Here is a 20,622-nt window from a genome sequence, read left to right on the forward strand (position 1 = left end):
TCCCTAAATTGAACCCTTCTATCAATGACAACAAGCCAAGTTTGTTTACATTTATTATTAATTAAAACTGGAAGGGTAGATGAACCCATGAATTGGCATGCATTATTTGCATAACTGGGCAGCATAGTATATATTTACATATTATACCACGGGGGCTGTTGAATGCTTGATTCTGATTGGCTGAGAAATGTTCCATGGGTGTTGATTATTTTTCAATAACCGCACACCTTACCCTTAAAATGTCTTACCGTGGTATAAATGGAATAATTGACTCCGGTCCTTTGAATTATTTGAAAATAATGCACACCTCCGCTTCGTGGCGTGGCACAATACCACCTTGGGTGTGCATTATTTTCTTATAATTCAATGACCCGTCGTCAATTATTCTTTACATAAACTATTATTATAGTTAATTTAATGTAAATAAACTATATTTACATATAATAATGACTATATTAAGATCATTGCGTTAACAGTGCAAAGGTTATCAATTTGTATAAGGTAATACACATACTGATAAAATGTATACCTCGCTTTGAGTAAAAGAGCCAAACAACATCAATGTATGATACTATAACACCAAAAGGCAAAATAATGGGCACTTAAATCTTTAGCTCATCAGAACATTTCAGTAAATCATCTCAACTGGTCCATCAGCTTCCTGTAAGATAATAATAATAAAGAGAAACAGTAACAACAGGTATCAGCAATGATGCCAGATCTCCAAAATGCAAAACAGTAAATTCATCAAAAAGATGGTCCTTGATAAATAAAGTCAAAAGATAATCAGTTCAGTTCTCACTGTTTATTTAAGTAAGATCTCAATTTATCACTTTTATTACCATTTCCATAATTATATTAACTAATACACATGCTATACATAGAAACTGTCCAATTAGTGTGTGTGTATTGTATGACGCATTAAAGCATTACACTGTATTATGTGCAGTAATTGATCATTAATATTAATAATACAGATGGCTCGATCATTTCCAGAAATCAAATCTTTTTGTTTACTCCACTAAAAGCATCATAAATTGCACTGACGTTTTAGAAAAGAAGCAACTGAATAAAACATTGAACAAGCAAGCACACAAAATTGTTTTCCCACTGGAGCTGTTAAATCAGTGCACACAGCAATACAGTATCTTTACCGTACTGTGTACACGGCTTGCACAGAATGTTGTTGTAGTATTGTGCGATTCCAGGGTTCCCACACCTTAGTGAACTTCAAATTCGAGGACCTTTCAAGAACTCTCCAGGTCCAATACCCTCAAATTCAAGGACTAAATGTGGGGACACGTTTCAAGGGAGAGCAAGGTTACAGCGTGTTACATTGTTACAGTTCCCTTTTGAGGGAACTCGCGCTGCGTCACTGTGGTGACACTTTGGGGACGCCTCCAGGGGTAAGTGCGTCTGAATGTATATATCAAATTCAACCATTAGTGAGGCTTAACGACAAAGACAGAGTGACGCGGGAGCCAGGAAGTATATCGCTATCTGAAATATTGCCAAAGACGGCGTTACAGGGACACAGGAAGTATGGCAAGGGAGACGCAGCGCCTCGTTCCCTTCTCAGTGAACAACAGTTACATTCGTAACCCGACACGTTTGCATGTGTCAAACACAACTATGCAAAAAAGCATTTTGGTATGAATCAACATTCGCATACAGAAGATATAAGCATTTAAAGTTTAGCACGTGTGCTTAAAAAGTCTAGAATTTTTATGATATTATCCTACACTACACAGGAAATAATATGGATTTTTTTCCAGAAAACTTCTTGCATAAAATAGATTCAAGCACTTTCAATGACCTGTATCTATGAATGAATATTCTCAAAAACTTCCCAGGGCCTTGAATTTTTCCCCCAGATTCACAAACTTTCAAGGATTTCAAGGACCCGTGGGAACCCTGAATTAGTAAAGCGGGATATGTTAGCAAACTTTAACGTTTTTTTGCGAACATTTCTTTTAATAACATGACTGTAAATATGACAAGATTGAAAATAACATAAATCAATGATTATTTGTCATTAAAAACTTTGTTAATTTAAAAAAAGACTTAAATTATACTTGCATGAGCATCATGTTGTAAAATTTCTTACCCCTTTTGTTTGAAGTAAGGTCCTGAAAAATCTATGTTTCAAGGGCTATTTGGCCCTACCCCAGTGTTTCCCAATCCTGGTCCTAGAGCACCTCCTCCCAAAATGTTTTAATTGTATTCTTATTTAACAGAACTAATTTAACTCATGGTAAGACATGTTAACAATTCTGGAAGGAGGCTGATGAGTTGAATCATGTGTTTTAAATAAGAAGACATTAAAAAAATTGGTAGGGGGTGCTCAAGGACCAGGACTGGGAAACACTGCCCTACACCTACACCTTCAACTAAAATAAAATTGGGACATCCCTAGCCCTTCTTGTGAACAGAATCTATTACAGGTAATAGATGACAAAACCAAAAACTTCTAATGTGTCTGCAGATCTGTCAACAGTCCATTTTGTCTGCTGTTCGACACCCCTTAAAATATCTGAATCAGAAGATGACCTCAGAGTCATTTGTTTACAAAAAACTTTATTTACCAATCAGTTGAGCTTACACTCATAATTCTGGAATTGCATGCGTTAATACTGATTGGCTGATCCCACATCGACATTAACCCCTTATAGCAGGTTCAGCATAGTAAGTTGTTAATACTGTATACTGTATATGAACCATAGACGGCATATATTCGCATACACATAGTCTACATATGTACGGAAAAATATAAGCTTTTATATACCATAAATGCTAATATAAAAACCATTGGTATGTGATGTTAAAACACAAGTTAGTAATTTCAAGTGTAACACTACAGGCTTTTGTTATCAAATGCAAACAAATATACTGCATTTGATGATAAATAAATGTGATAGATCAAATTATAACTTTATACTCAACATTGTGAGTACAGTAAGAAAATGTTTAACTGAAATTGTAGTATATGTTTCAATGAACTTAGCATTGCAAACCATGTGGGAACATGTTGTGTGTAAACAGGTTAAGCAACTAACACCCCATTTATGTTCAACTGAACATATTGTTATTGAGTTGGTTTAAAGCCAGATTAGTGAGCTATAATTCACTATGCAATTCACAAGTCTTTCTTGATTTTCAGTATTCATTAAAAAACAAAATGACTCAGCAGTGCTCTAGAGAAAATCCTGACACTTTTTAGGGCAGCTAAAGCCTTTGAGAATAGGTGGGTCAGTGCAGGAAATATCTCATGAATGATATGAAAAGTTTGGTTCCAAAACAGAATAACTAATTTGGAACCAACTCTTCCTATATTGATTTGTCCAACAAAATACTATTGGGGGTTGAGGTTTAAGTCATCTCTTAATAACACTTGAGTACACTACATGGTCGTCTTCAGCATTCTGTAAGAAAATAGACAGAAATTGGAGCGTGATAAACAAACCATGAAGAATTCCTATAGAAACTGCAATCAAATCACTTTAATCATCCAGAATATATCTGGACAGTCTGGCTTCATGCAGTAATCTATGGCTATGTTTACATTTTTGCGTTTTCGTTGAACACAGCGTTTTAAAATGAAAACTATATTTGTCTATGTTGGCCTTCTAAAAAAAGATAAAATATTCACAAATGACAATGCATGAAACCTTTGAAGCAGAAATTGTACACTGTCAGGTGTAAAAGAGCTTAATGCTTTAATGCGCTTGTTAAGTCTGACGTCATGCACCGCTTCCAGGTCCAAATGATCTCAAATGCCGCATGAAAATAACACGAAAATCACCCTGATATACACTCGTATCATAATGCAAAACTAAAAAAACACCCAATCCTAATTTTGATCTCCATAACAAAATCCAAGATGACCAGACATGGACTCGTGGACATGGATTTTTTATGAATTATTAATAAATTATTGTCAGTGTTTTTTTATTATTTTGCATACATTTGTTTGTGTAATATGAATAAATAGTGCTCATAAACTTTTGTTTTATTAATATCCTCTATTGAAATGAGTGGATGCTTGGACCCGGAAACAGTATTCCTTGTGTCATGACTTAACAAGTGGATAACAGCTTGCATCTTGCGCATATAGGCAGCTTAAAACAAAGCACTTATAATTATATACATCCTTCAGGATTTGTGTTAAAAACAAGTTGGTTAGTGTTTATAATCTGTGGCAATAATTGGTTGAACTATTTAGGATGCAAACGATGCACTGTCACTTTAAATCCACTCCAATAGAGGACAGTGTTATGTTGGCAAAAGTAATGGGTTAAAAACGAAAACGCACTAATGTAAGCATAGCCTTTAAGTGATTCTGCATTAAACAAAATGTCAAACCAAGTTTTTTTGCAGGCGCCACTTGGTTTTATATTTTATTTGTGTAGTGCACTGAACCATCGGACAATTTTGCTTTTAGGGCCACAATATTATGGAAGCTAAAAAGCAGCATACTTGACACTGAAAAATGAAGCAGTTTGAACAAAATTGCCATCAAACTAATGACATCAAACATGGATTTGATCAACAAACATAGAGCACACGATCTGCACATAAAATTTCATGTTCATTAGGGCTGCAAAGTGATTAATCATGACTAATAATTTCCAGAATAAAAGTTTTTGTTTACATCATATATGTGTGTGTACTGTGTATAATAATTATATGCATGTATTATTTTAAGAAAAAAAAAATGTATAGTAAGTATTTATAATAAAAAATAAATACAAAATATATATACACATGTAAATTTTTCTTAAATATATGCTTGCATCTGTGTGTATTTATACTTGCATAATTATTATAGACAGTACACACAAATATATGATGCAAACAAAAACTTCCATTCTGAAAACTGGAGATACCAGACAGTTTGAAACTAAAGGCAACAGACATCTACTGACAATGTATATCAGTCAAATGTGAGCAATTAAAAGCCATTTGAGTAATAGCTAATAGCATTTTTACACCATAATCAATAACTCCATTAGCACACAATACGTTTCTTTCGTTGTAATTTGCTTGGTTTTCTGATCATCATGTACAAACAAAAAATCATTAAGCAAAAGCACATAGACGTGTGACAAATGTGGCTCGTCCACTTGCAAGCAAATTCAGATCTTTTGTGATCTGTGATAAATGCAGAGCTTTCTATGCACAGACAGAAATGCGCAGTGCATACTGCATTTCAATATCTTACCAAACTCTGTTTAAAATGTTGTGTGCAAAATGTAGTCTCAGCGTAAATCACCTCTTCATGAGTCTGAACTGTTTCGATAATAATCAATTTTCAGACTACAAAATGATATATATAAATCTGAAATTGTTGTAAAAAAACTGATCAGACATAAATAATACTTACATTCAGTTGGCTGTCTGCAGACTCCGAGGATCTTGCGAAAGTTTATCACAGCCAGAGCCACAGCAACAGGTACAAGTATAAGTAATATCACACCAACAACCACTCCTATAATCCAACCTGAATTGTTGCGTTCAGCTAAAAGAAAAGGTAAACAGTAAATAAATCCTGCAATGTTTTACTTCAGTTTAGCTGTTGTGAATCTAACTAGGTTACATAGCCTCTATATACAGCCATTTAACATGTTCTTGTCTATGCTCATATGCTGCCATGAATTAAAAATGCAATATGTATATTTTGGGAATATTTGTCCAATTGTGGACTTAAACACCCAGCAAAGATTTTCAGTTTATCAACATATTTGTCACAAATTCTTCATTTAACCAAAAGAGTCTGATAATAAAGTGGTCTTAAGTGAGATTAAGTGGAATTCAAAATCTTAAAATGTATAACTAAATTTTTTTTCAATACTCTTAAATCACAGATCTTTATATTTTTGTGCATTTTAAAACACCAGAAGTATTTAAAAACAAGCTTATCAGATGCTTGATTACTTTCTCAGTACTTCCTATATCTACTTTGTCTTATGGTATAGAATTTTTACGTGATTCGATAAGCAGTTTGTATCACTAGTCCTACCTGAACTCGTCTGACAGAGATGATTGATGTTAAGATGTTGAGTTTGGTTTGTGATGGGATTGTTCACCACACATCTGTATGTGTTTGTATCCTGATATTCAACCTCCAGAGATAGAGAGAGTCTGATGTTGAGATCAGACACACTGATGCTGGACAATAAACTGTTTCCTTTGTACCAGGACAGACTCACATCTCTCACATTCAACACTGAACACAACAACATACATTTTGAACTTGATGATCTTTCTGATGATGAAGAACAGTTTGAAGAGTTACTGTTACAGACGATTACAGGAGCAGGCAGTGGGGCTGGAAAACACAAGGGAGATACATTTACCATTTATATTTCAAATTTCTCTAAATTTGTCAGAACAAAAATGAAAGGCCATTGGTGAAAATCAAATTTTTGTAATCAAAAATCTAAAGTCTAGATTTTTTTTGACACAGATGCAGACATCAAGAATCAGCTCATGAATCACAATGATGGTGAGTTTTCTAAATGTTGCAAAAATGCATTGCACCAGCGTATTATAAAACTCATGAGTCCAGAGAGTGTTGTGATTCATGGGCTGATTCTTGATGTCTGCATATGTGACAATGAAATCTGGACTTTTAATTGTATATAAGCGCTTCCCAGTGGTGGTATGAACCTATATCAGGGGTGGGCATCGAGGGCCGCAGTCCTGCAGAGTTTAGTTTCAACCTTAATCGAACACACCTGAATGTCATTTCCAAACAGTCCTGAAGACTTCAATTAGATTTTTCAGCTGTGTTTGATTAGGGTTGAAGCTAAACTCTGCAGGGACACTGGCCCTCAGGACCAGGAGTTGCCCACCCCTGACCTAAATAATAAGTTGGATGTGACACCTCAAATCAACTGAGAAATTGAGACAATACTACATGGTTTACAAAATGAATTTACAGACTTTACATATGTGGTATTACTCTTGGTAAACTTTGAATGAAGTTGTAAGATCCACATGTGAGTTTTGATTACAACAAATTGTCTTTGCAGCAAATAACATGATTAGCAAACACTCTTACAAAGACCAAACACGACTATGAAAAGTCAAAGAGTCAAACTACCCAACTAAAGGAATCACTGATCGTCATTATGGTGACAAAACATTTTCAATAAAACGTCAGCATATACATCTCTGTTAATTAAAGAGAGAGAGAGAGAGAGAGAGAGAGAGAGAGAGAGAGAGAGAGAGAGAGAGAGAGAGAGAGCATTTAAGGTGGAACTTGATCTATGAGCAGTGCTATGTTTTTGAACACTCATTCATATATAAAGATTACATTATTTTATCAGCTTAACAAAATTTTTCTACAAAAATACACGTGATGTTTATGTTTTTTGACTCAGAACTCATAGACCACATTTGTATAAAATGTTTTTGTATTGATTTCCCGAACCCCTTTTGGACCTCTACCTGACGTCCAAGAGGGGTCATAGTCAGACGTCCAGATACTGTACCAGATCTGCACGTTGTATAGACATACAGATAAGGGCCTGGACCAACCGACCTAATATAGACATGATCTGCACGTCGGGGAGACGTCTCATGTTTGGAGGGATGATTGATAAACAAGCGTCTGGTTTCTTTTATTTGTTATTTCTCATTAAAAACTAAATCATACAAAGTCATGGCAAAACATTTTCCCTTTACTTACCATAGACAGTGACATTAAATATCTTGTATGAAGTCACTTTGTTTCTGAAGAGCTGTAGTTTATAAAGTCCAGAGTTTGTGATTGTGATGTTTGTGATGGTGAGAGATCCAGTCTGACTGTCCAGCTTCAGTCTGTCTCCAAATATCTCATTACTGTCATACATATCAATACTTTTCTTTTTGATTTCAGCTATACGAGTCTCTTGAGGTCCAAACATCCACAGTATCACATCTTGCTGTATATCAGTAATATTAGATTGTAGAGTGATAGGATCTCCCTCAATCACTGACACTGACTTCACTTCATCTGTAACACCAAACACACCTGAAACAAATACAGACACTAGTTTAAATTTAATTTCCAAAAAATAATTTTACTACATTGTAAAAGTCATGCCTTATAGATGTGGATAACAATTGGGTAATATTCACTAAATAACCGACTTTTGTTTATTTTAGAATAACATAAACTTGCTGTTGCTTGGTGATATTTTATATTAGTGTTCTCATCTCATTTTTCGGAGGACAGAACATATACCATATTTTCTTATTTACTACGGTCTCTCTCTCTCTCTCTCTCTCTCTCTCTCTCTCTCTCTCTCTCTCTCTCTCTGTCTGTCTTTTCAAAAATTATAATTATATAATAAGAACTATAAAGAAAGATAAAAAATTCTTACCACGTGTAAAACACAGCCACAGACAAAAGAAAACCGATGTATGAATCCTGAAGTTCACCAGAAGCTTTCTGATCATTAAACTCCACATTTTATAAAAGTGAGCATGTTTCTTTGGGTCGATTCCAACGCGTAACACGTACGACCATTTCTCTGAACGCTATTATTTTCAAATTCATAATAGTCTCCAAAGGAAAAGGAAAAGCCTTTAGGAAGCCATGCGTCCTCAAGTTGTATCCACAAAACGAAAGCGGGTGTAAATCTTATCCTGTAAGACGTGTCCAAACTTGAAGGAGTCACAAAGAAAAAAAGCAGCTCACGCAGTTCGCTTAAATCACAGTCTGCATGTGTTGTCGTGCTTTTCGGCAGATTTACGACGGAAATGCAGCGATTAGTTAACAAATCGAGGAAAACAAATCTAGAAATATTATTGTTATTTATAAAAGCGCACACAAAAGCAACACGTACTAACCGTTATACTGTAAGTTACGCCCAGTAATGTCCCTCATACTCTCCCAGTACAACGACATGAGCTCACTATTGAGAAGTCCTAATAAAACAAAATCTAAACATGTTGCCTTGTTTTGATTTACAAATGAGCAAAAATAATGTTATTAAGTTTTTTAAAATTATGATCAGTTACTTTTTTACTAGCGTACTGCTCTCCTACTGTGTTGTGCAGCTTTTCTCCTTCCTGTCATGCGCCTGTCTGCAAAAAAAATGCTTTTAAAGTGCTGCTCTATATCTGATAACCAAGAAATATTGTTGCTAACTGCTGTCTCACTGCATTTTTAGATCTTATCTATTTTTACCTTACATAAACTTTCGTCAATGTCTATCTCTTCTTTCTATCTAACAGAACATTTAAAACAAAAAATTATTATTTGAACAAACCTGCTGTTTTAGTTCAGTTGACCGATGTTCTTAAGGAAAGTTGTGTTAGAAATCTCAGCAGTGACCAAAACACACGGCTTATAGGAATCCACGCTAAGCTTGTTTTGAAGGCCTCAGTAGTCAAGCTGTTCTTTTATACAATAAATATTAAAGGCAAACCTTTAATAAATCATTCAAAATATTTATTTTGATTTGATGAAATATCTAAGTGTTACAACTGGAAGTGGCAAGAAGATATTTCCTTTTAAACCCACCTCATAATTCACACTTTCTAGTGTTTTTAACACGTTGGCTTCTAGTATATGCCACCATTTCCTGTACAACAAAGAGACAGAGGTCTTTTTTAAAACTCAGACTGTATTTACAATGAACAGCTGTAACATACCATCATATGAGTCATGCACACAAAATTGGAAAGCTTTTTTATATCAAAAGATCATCATATCCTGATACAATAAGTGCTACCAATCATTGCCTGACAATAAGAATCTTCTATTGTGAAATGTTGTGTTTCAAGCCCATAAGAGATCACTGTTTTGATAAAGAATGAAACTGAGATTTAAAAAAATCCCCATCCTTATGACCTCCATTTTCGGCTCATCAAAAATCTGGGGACAGATACACCATTTGTTCTTTGTAATCTGTTGATCTCTATTCACTCTCATATAAACTCAATAAAGACACTGTCCACAGTGAAAGGTCTGTTTTCTGTGGATGCTCAGTTCCTTGGGGCCCAATAGACCGTTTCATAGGACGCACGTGCGGTGACGGTTGGGTGACGCGATTAGGCGTCTGGTCCGAACTTTACTTCCAGTTTCTGTTTGTTTAATGATCTGACTAGTTGCTGAAACTGAACTCTTGAACAAATACCTCACCGAAAATAACAAATGTTTTGGTTTCCTCCTAGGTAATCTATGTGTTGTTTATTTTGCTTGTTATATAAATATACTACTTTAAACGGATTTTGTTGTTATTTATTCTTAGCAGAGTTTACCAAAAGTTACCTTATTTTCACGAAATGCGCTTGTTTATGTTGTTGAAACCATCTATAGTAAAGCACTTCAGCCCTTCAACCATCTGTGGTATGTGACCATTTCCCAAGTTCTGCCTTACATATAAAATCACTTAGGGGTACCCATATCGCATCTGGGTTAAGGTGATAGGAGTAAAGGCTTCATAAAAACACACTTTGTGAGTCATAAAAGTGTGTTGAATTGTTGTGATAAATGCATTAATCTGTAGCTCAATTTGTACTGCGTTAGTGAAGCAAAAAGTTGTTATTCATTAAAGATGCGTGCACACCAAAGAGCTTACACTGGTGGGCAGCATATGTTTTTTTGTATGATTTTTTTTTCAGCGTATGCAATGGAAGTGCGGTGCTTATCAAAAACGGCAGCAGAAAAATATTCAACTTTGGGTGAAAAGCTTAGCTTGTCAATGTCACTTCTCACTCGGCCGTCCAATCACAGTGGAGAGGTGGAGGGACAAATATCACAACAACTGACCAGTGCATTGGGACAAAAGAAAACAATAAAGAAAACAGAAGTATCATGGAAACCAAAGCATTCAGCTGAAAAAAGCTGGCAAGCGCCTATAGTTGGCGTCTGCCTGGCATTTTCATTGCATTTAAATGCTTTGGTGTGCACACCCCCTAACATCAAATGCAATGTAAGTCACTTACATGAAAAAAAGCATCTGACGAATGCATAAATGTAGTTCTAAACGTAGGGTTGGGAGGAGCCTAAACATTCAAGGCTGTCAATCATCATTATGGGTGTATATAAGGCAGCCTTCAGGCCTCCGCGTGCAGCTGCATTTTTTCCGTCATCCCTCCTCCTCCCCATCTCTTTCTTCACTCTCTCTTTCTTCCTCTTTGCAGTTCTGTTGCTTGGGGTTGAACTTGGGGCTCGAGTCCCAGCCTAGGTTCGCTTTCTCTGAAGGTTCAGAGCTCAGGTACAGAGCTCCCATTCGAGGACAGCAAGCCAAGTTCGTTTACCATTAATCATTAATAACTGAATGCACAGGTGAACTAGTGAAACGTAATTTAATGTAAAGTGTGCATAGCAAATCATTGTGTACATGTGTTTATGCACTTCCTGGCAAAAACTATAATGAGGTTTCTTTCCGACCGTGAATACAAGCGACTCTCGACTCTCTAGCTGCACACAGCTATTGTTCAATACTTTCTGCGCACACATCCAATAATAGACATGCGCTCATGCACTTTAGTTTACATGCTCCATGCCCTATAATGGCCTACATACTCAAGACCGCATCATGCCTCGCTATGAGTCAAGAACTGAGCGAGATAAAGCATCTCACGTTCTGCGTGTGGGTTTATAAAAGGTCATTTTCAATGCAAACGCAAGAAAAAAGAAACTTAATGGTTACATTTCTGCTCCAAGTGCATTTTAATAACCTGTTCTTCTGAGGTGATTTTCATAACCAGATACATAAAAACGTATCTAGTTTAACTGTATTTTTTTGTTGAATTATGTAAAACCTGATATAATTATATTCAAAGTATACTTAAGGCCAAAAATAAGTTTCTAATAGGTTGAATAATCTTCATATGTGTAGCTTGTCAAAAAGGTGCTATTTAACACCCCCCTACCACCATTCACTTTGATTATCATCTGCTCAGCTAGCATTATATTGTGCTGCATGTGTTAAGTGTATTTCCACTGACGTGTCTTTTATACAAGCATCATTAAGTGTTTACTTTCCATGGCCTCATAGCAACTATCATCAAACTAGACTTGATGAAATACAAGAGAGACAGAATAGAGGGTCAATGCTAAAGGCCATTTACTACTCGATTACAGTATAAAGAAAAAAAAATTATGAACAGATGCCATCTGCCAACAGAACAAAGATAAGGTGTGTGGGGGGTTCCCAGTGACATCTGTTGAATATACAATTACACCAAACGAACGACAAGAAACCTACTCCAAAAGTGTTACGACCCCAGATGTTAGTCCCGCCAAATTGGGCAGTAAATTTGATTGTGTGAGTAAAAATGCGTTAAGGTGGGTGGACAAACTTTTGCCGTCTTTGGGATTGATCTGGCGTGTTTCAGACATTTGCATTTTAAGTTAATTTGTACACAAAACTCCCAATGCTGTGTTCTTCATGAGTAGTCTGTATGTCAAAGAGAAAAACAATATTCAGCATCAAGGACGTCCTGACTAAACTACACTCTCGGCCCCAAAGTATAGCACGGCGTGTGTCTAATAAAGAAATTTGAACTGAATGTGTACAATGTAGGCTATGTCGCACACGCTGTCCACTTTTCCCAGCCAGAGATAACACGGCGGGATTACGGGGAACACAAATGGTAAATTGAAATAAAATTACGGGAACAACAAAACATATACGATAAACAAAAACACGACTGCCATAACAAAATTATGCAATGTAAACACAACAAACAAAGATAGCTGAAGCGGGTGGTCTGGTGTACTTCTTTATGGATAATGGGATGATAACAATATAAGTGGAGTTGGTGAGATGAAACAGGATGACGGACAGGAGGGTTAGCCAATGGCAGGAGTCTAAGAAAGTTAAGAGGAGAGTGGGAGATGAAATAAACATAAAAGACATAACCGACAACTGAAACAAGAAGATCTTTCTCTGAAACCATAAAAATTATATAAACAAAAAGCAATATAAACTTATATAAAGTAAAAGATCTGATACACATTACAGTGCCTGAGAAAGTACAGTGACCTTTTTTGAAGCTGAAAAACCACGAGAACCGCTGTTCGATGCCAGGAGTCATGCAACAGATCAGACTGCTATGAGAGGCAAAATATTATTTTTTCTTAAATGGGTTAAATTATACAAAACATCAAAGCTTTAAATTGTTTTGTTAATTTTATTATAATTTTATTTAAGCATAAACAGTGCATTACAAGGTATACATTTTATCAAAAGGTGTGACCCTTCAATCATGTCTCTTTAAGTTTTTCTTAATTTGGCTGGATATCATTTGCAATTAAATGGTGATGTCTCTGCGGCATGTTTCCATTTAGCAAATGCTATCATATTAGCTCTCAGAGCAACATCTGGTACTTTTCTATATTGAGTGTTTTTTATAGGTAGTACACTGTTAAAAATAAACCGTACATTTTACGGTAGAAAACCGGCAGCTGTGGTTGCCAGATCTTTACCGTCAAAAATACGGTAGCAATGTTATTGGTTTTACGGGATTGCACCCATTGTACTGTATATTTTACAAATTTTAAATGTTTTTTTTTACAGTTTATAACTGTCTATTTAACATGTTTATGTTGCTAAAACAGTTTATATCTGTCAAATTCAAGGGTTAACATTGTAATATTTATGGTTCATTACCATTTTTTACAGCTCAAAATTATTTATTGTAAAGGTTTATGTTGTACAAATGACGGTTCAGTACCATCTATTTTACAGCTCAGAACTGTCTAATTTAAATGCTACACTGTAAAAAAAATCAGTAAAATAGATTACCAGTACTATTTCCATTATGTTTACAGACATTTCCTTTAATTCCTTTAAAATACTGTAAATTTACAGTACATTCTCCGTAGTCTTTACAGACACTTTAATCCGCCTATGAAACGCGACAATGGTGACATTCAACAACAAAGCTGGGTACCAGGATTGTAGAAAACTCATTCATAACTCCCATCATGCATTGTGACATGACAAAATTGTGCAACTTTCTTACCATTTACTGTCACCATCGTTGAGATTTGTATCCAAAGTGTTGATGTCTAAAGAAACTAAAAAAAGAAACTAACTAAAGCATTACAGCAGTCTTGTTCAAAACAGTGTCATTTGCATAGAGCATCACTTTTTTGTGCTTTATATCTTTATTGTTCTTTTATCATTTTATGTTCATAAAATATTTATAAAATTTTATGCATATAAAATTATATGCATGACATACAAGCAATCAATAGATCACATGATAGTTTTTTCTACTTCCTCTAGCAATAAACAAGTGGCCTTAATAAAGCACTGTTGCAATTGCTAAAAGAGGAGAGTTAGGTCAATAAAGGGCACAAGGACAAATGCCTAACTAAAGGAAACACTAATTACAATAATGGTGACTTCAAATGAATCTTAAACAACCACAAACTGGAGATTTAATGGGATAAATTTGGTGGAAAATATCCATTTGACTTGTGATTACATCACGTCAGAAAGAATATTTGTCTACTAAATCACGTGTGTGGATGCTGGAATAGTTGAGGACTTGTATCTTGTTTTGACAGCAGTTGTAAACTTATCGTCCATGTTTAGAAAATAATTGTAATTTTATGTTTAAAAGTAAATTTAGTGTGATAAAAGTAGAAACTTGATGACAAATGCCTGCATGATGACCACTATAGTGCAGACTGATATTATTCTAATTTTTAAACTCTATCAACAAGGATTTAGTAAAATATAAACAGATGGTTCAGTATATTGGTAACAAATATATTCTCTAAAAGTTTTAATGTTACACCAATAACGCATAATGCCATATCTATTACGCTGATATTGCTCAAGAATTTTTTTTTTCATTTTTATGGTAATACAGTATCTTGTTAATTTTACTGCAATACACCATATTTTTATATGTTTTTTACTGTTAAATGTAAGGTCTTAGTCTGTAAAACTAATTAAAGTTTTTCACAGTGAATCCTACGGTTATCACATGTTTTGTGAAATACGGTTTTATTCTGTATCACTTATATGGTATTTTACTGTTTAATTTACAGACATTTTTTACAGTGTGGGATTGGTGATGTAGTAAAGACCGACATTATCATAATTCCTCCCGCTTCGTACTCACAGCCTGTAAGTTAAAATCGATGAGCTTTGCAAAAAAGTGTTTAAGGAAGGCAGGGATATCTGGAGCTACAACAATGTACGACATGTGGAACTATTCATGTCGCCTCAGTCATTCAAGGCGTTCCCCAAGGCTCCGTACTTGGCCCCCTCCTCTTCACCATCTACATCCTCCCCCTTTATCAGCTTCTCTGTCACTGCAACCTGGACTTTAACTGCTATGCTGATGACACCTAGATCTACTATCAGCACCACCCTCTCACACAATCCTCCCCTCTCCCACATCAAAAAACAAAAAACAAAAAAACTGTTGCATCTGTGTAGATTACATAAGCAAAGTGTGTGCGCGTTGTGCACGCTATACATTATGGTCAAGCATGCGCCCTTAAAATAGCATAATGAACCACGCGCCACTGACTTTAGACTCCTTTTTTTTGGTCAGTGGCGCAATTGTTTTTTGAAACTGCAAAATAGCATCAGGGATGGTTTGAGCCGGAACACGCCTGCTTTTTTGCGCTGAACTGCACAGGGAGCGCAAGTTCATTCCCTAGTTTGCCGACGTGCGTCTGTGGAGTGAAAAACCCGCTGTGCGCCGGTCCAAAATATGAATGATACATGCGTCACTGACAAAGTCAATTGAGCTGGTTGCACGATAGGGCCCATTGTGTTTTTGAACCATAAACCACTCAAACACATTGTACTATACCAAATACACAAAGCAACGTCATTTTTTATTAGTAACGAAATAAGTGCACTTTAATGATTTTATATTGTGACTGTAAACAAAGACTGAGCATAACTTGAAAAACTTAATGATTTGACCAAATGACAATAATTATCTTTGCGTGTCCCCAGCTTAAAGAAAAGTACAAAAAACAATGTCATGGTTCATTTAGAAACCAAAGCAGCCCTACACATATACACGAACAAAACATGCACAACACCAAGCACGCTCAAGGCATAAACGCCTGATTTATACATCCGATTATAAACAGGTTCTCATGCACATTTGCACCACAAAAACCTCATCACTTCAGTATCTGGCCTTTAAACCAGACCACAGCAAAGCATCCCACCTTGACTCAGGGGTAGACTGATACTGTGCCAGTCAAAAAGAGTCAGTGTTGAAAAAAAAACCTTTTCAGCAGAACACAGGCATGTTTCTCACAATTACTAATGTGGTGGCAGACATACAGACAGTTTTGGAGAAATGGTTAACATCTAGACTGGTCTCAAAACTGGTTATTGGATACATAATGGCCAGGTTTTAACATTAAAAAATCAATATTTACAGTAAATCTTGTTTTTTATACGCCATCTCTTTCCTGTTACATGCTATTCCCAAAATGCATTATTACATTATACACCATGACGTAACAAATTGATCCACTTAGCTTTTATTTCCCTCATATCATCAGATGCCTCACAGTGCTCACCAGCTGCTGGACAAAAATCTTTTCTACAGTGTCTCCAATGGGATTAATGTCTATTGCATGAGGCAAAATTGCTTCCTGTATACCAGAGTTGCATTTAAGTCATGATCATCTTTCTTATCTATCACAGAATTCAGTTCCCCGAATTGTTTTTCATAAACACAGCAATCTAATGAACATCATCTCACATATTTAAAGGGGACATATTATGAAAATCTGACTTTTTCCATGTTTAAGTGCTATAATTGTGTCCCCAGTGCTTCTATCAACCTAGAAAATGTTAAAAAGATCAACCCAATAGTTTTGGTAAACCATTTTCTGCAAGCATGTGAAAAAATAGGTCATTGTAATTTGGCCCTTATTGTGATGTCAGAATAAGGTAATACCGCCCCCTTTATCTGCACTATCCAACCACAGCACAACCATTTAGTATGGAGAGAAAGAGAGAGATAAAATATTTCCCAGCACAATTGAGTTTCAATTGCAACAAACCCCCATCATTGTGATCAGTGGTTGCACTTCATCCGCTCATTTGCATTTTAAATGACACACCCAAAACGGCACACTTTTGCTCAGACCTATTTTAGACTTAGTTTACATCTTTAAAAAAATCTCATAATATGTCCCCTTTAAATTATCAACATATCTATGTGTTAAGATGCTAAACTGTAGCTGATGAACTTTCTCATGTGATCTCTCAGTGATTCATGATGTCTTCATCTCTTGCTTCAAAACCACATCCTGTACTGCATACAAAGCTTAAAACCACACAGTCAAGAGAGAAACAGCAGACATCAAGCATGTGATCATAAATGTAGGTTGTTTTATAATAAGTAAACATCTTTAAAGTCTCTACCGGATGCACGTAGACATGCAAACACTTTCCATCCATCATGCACACGCATCTGTTGACCATCATCAGCACCATAAAATCAATGTCAATGGGGAAAATGTTTTTGCCTCCTCTCTTGGTGCTATGCCACTATCCACTTGCACCAACTTGTACTTGAAATGCCAAAGCCAACCAGCCATACATCAGCATTGCTCCATAACTCCAAAGTATGACGATAAGCATGCCTGAACATTTCTAACACCACATGATCTACTGCAGTGGTTCTCAAACTGGGGGCCGGGGCCCCCAGGGGGTCCGCGAGATGATGCCGGAGGGGCTCCAGTTTTATGACATTTTATAAAATACATTCATTTATCATGAATTCTGTGTAATTAAAGCTAAAAAATAATAAGCCAACTAACCAACAGCGCTACTAGGTATAATTTAATATGTTTTGTTTAATTAAAATATTACATTTTAGAACTATTTTTGTCATAAATTTTATTTCGGGGGGCCATGAAAGAATGCACCGTACACAAGGGGGGCCGCATGCTGAAAAAGTTTGAGAACCACTGATCTACTGTATGTTCCTCTATGCTATTTGTGGGCACAGACCACCACTTCTCAAGTTGGTAACTCAAAAAATGTGTCAGCCAAAAGCTTACAAGTTCCTTAACTTAAATGAGTGTGGAAAAAAAGTTTTTTTTAGCATTAAACAGAAGAGTTACTATTCATCATTAAGTCAAATCCTCCTTCCCACGCCTGCAAACACTCTTTAGTTCATTATATGCATGATAATGGTGGTTTATTGTGTAATACAGTAGTAACCCTTACTGTAAGATGCTTACATCACATCCTTTTTCAAAGAAAGCCTTTGTCATTCTGTTGAATGTAGTCTCTCTTTAAAATGCAGAAGATTACAGTTGCATGATATAAAAAGTTATCATTCAACAACACTTCCAAAAAGCTCCTTAAGGGAAAAATACATTTGCATTAAACACTTTAAAATTTAACTAATGCTTGTGTTTTTACAAAGAGTTTAGCTAAACGTGTTTTAACCCACAGAACAAGATGCAACTATTCAAATAGTTCATATAGTTTGCGTGTTATTGTGAACGTTCAATATTCACTGTGAATTCAGGTAAAAACATAAATTCCAGTCATTTTAGACAGAGGTCGACATTGAGTTACATTCAAAATGATGACCTAAATTAATACCCGGTTTACATGTGGCCTAACCCGCCATATTATTGACCGACATCCACTTCAGAGTCCTTACTGTTAGATTAGTGATGGAAACACTTAATTGCTAAAGTTAATTTATTTTTAAACATATTTTTAGAAAAACATTTGCAATTATTTTGTAAAAATGTAAAATGTTTGGACTGAGATCTTCTGTAACGCTGTTACAACGTTTTCACCAGCAGTTTTCACCGCCATATTTAGGTGTTTCGCGCTCTTCGAAAAGGGGAATAATTTTTCGATGCAATTGGTTCAATTGATTCGAAGCTTGGAAAAGCTTTGTTTCTCCAATCACTACTAAAAGCGATTCTCACATGCCTGATGAGGTCTGACAGACTTCAGTGATGTTGAGACGTCGAGTATGTATGAGTATCGTGGTATTCAGAGACACATAAGATTAATTAGTTCAGTTGAACTTGATAATGTTATAAATGCTGCTAACCAGACATATACAGGTGTGTATAATTTCCATTGTAATAGCCGAGGATGACATCTGGTGGTGAGTATGCGGGACTGCAGCAGATTTAGCAATTAAACATTAAGGGGTGGTTTGCTGGGCAGGGATTATCTTAACTAGACCTTAGTTTAATTAGGAAATATAACTAGTTTTACCAAACATGTCTTACTAAAAACATTAGTTGTGTGCATTTTGAGCTTTACATTTATTTTAGTCTATGACTAGTCTAATCCCTGTCTGGGAAACCACCCCTCAAAATGCTTTAATAAACAATAGCATATTCATAATTTAGCAATCAACTAAACTAAGAAATTGTTGTGCATTGTTATTTCACTACTATTAATTAAAAAAAAAAAAACTTATTTTAAAGCAATATTGGAAAAACAAAATTAAATACATTATGTTATTATAAAACATAAACTGAAATCTAAGATTATGATTTTAAAACAGAAAGCATGGATCAGCACATGCATATGTAAAATGAATAATAACAATGAGGGGAACAAGCTTTACCAAAAAAAATAACAACTGATAACAGTGATATTACAGATGGAAAACGATCAAAAAAATAAAAAAAGTTTTACTGCGGTAGTTACTACATACGTTTATGCACAAAGTGTGTTAATGAAATTTACACTTTATAAACAGATCTATTGTTTATTTACTAAATGCCTATTTAATAACATGCTATTATTAACTAACTGAATATGGCCAATACAGTTTTTCAGCATTTCTTACATCTTCTTGTTTTTAGCATTAATACATTTTTAAAATCTAAAGCATTCTTAGATTAAAACAAGTATTCAGTTCTGTCAATATGATATGGTCAAGGAAATTATCTGCATTAAATAAAAAAAAAATAACTCAAGAAAACAAGCTTCTGTCTTTTTTTATGGGTTCATTATTCACAGAATCAAAAGCTTCCAGCTAAAAATTAGACATTTATAAATTACATTATAACTCTCTATATAAAATCTCTATCAGCTCTAAAGATTAAATTTGATCCTTCATGTTATACAAGTCATGTACGCACCACTGCAATGATAACTTTTACTCTTATTTGACGGTAAGTGTTGTGAGCTACTCTATCAGACACTACTGATCAGTTAATGTGAGGTAGATTGTATAAAAGTGCTCTTTAAATTGCACAATATACTATTTTGTACACAATGCACATGTTTGTTTGTCCTTCATATAGATTTGTCAATACACGTTATTCCTTCATTGTATATAATCTTTATACAGTAATTTACTAATTATATTACTGCCTGATTTTTTTCTTTTTTTTCCACCACACATGATAACAGAGTTGCACAGGAACATTTAAACTTAATCTTGATTTGGACTTGCAAGCGGCTCCACAGAGTTTATTTTAAGACACGCATTACAACACTTGAGTAAACTGATTTAAATGGTCCATCAGGGTTCTGCAAGAAAACAGAGATACACAAAAAAATCAATCATATTTCAAATACAAAATACTGGAGGTGCACATTAAATGATTCTGATTCTTGAAACTTTGGCAAAAACATGTCCCACTAAGAAAAGTGCTAATTCTGTTGGTAATTAATAACATTT

General features: G+C 35.2%; 1 protein-coding gene across 3 annotated transcripts in view; it reads right to left on the reverse strand.

Annotated features, from left to right (window-relative positions):
• Window positions 1–2,987: 2,987 nt before the first annotated feature.
• The window catches only part of LOC129453804 (uncharacterized), a 34,081-nt gene continuing 16,446 nt past the window's right edge, over window positions 2,988–20,622 (reverse strand). The window contains exons 5-6 of one of the 3 annotated variants that reach the window (XM_073861422.1): window positions 5,222–5,289; window positions 2,988–3,422 (exon numbers count right to left, since the gene is read on the reverse strand). In XM_073861422.1, coding sequence (XP_073717523.1) covers window positions 3,375–3,422; window positions 5,222–5,289 — 116 coding nt within the window. In that variant the 3' untranslated portion in view covers window positions 2,988–3,374. Of the gene's footprint in view, window positions 3,423–5,221; window positions 5,290–19,730; window positions 20,472–20,622 lie in introns of those variants that run through there. The other 2 variants (XM_073861423.1, XM_073861424.1) reach the window with 2 other exon arrangements.

Source organism: Misgurnus anguillicaudatus, chromosome 23, assembly GCF_027580225.2.
Source record: "Misgurnus anguillicaudatus chromosome 23, ASM2758022v2, whole genome shotgun sequence".
NCBI classification, from domain to species: Eukaryota; Metazoa; Chordata; class Actinopteri; order Cypriniformes; family Cobitidae; genus Misgurnus; species Misgurnus anguillicaudatus.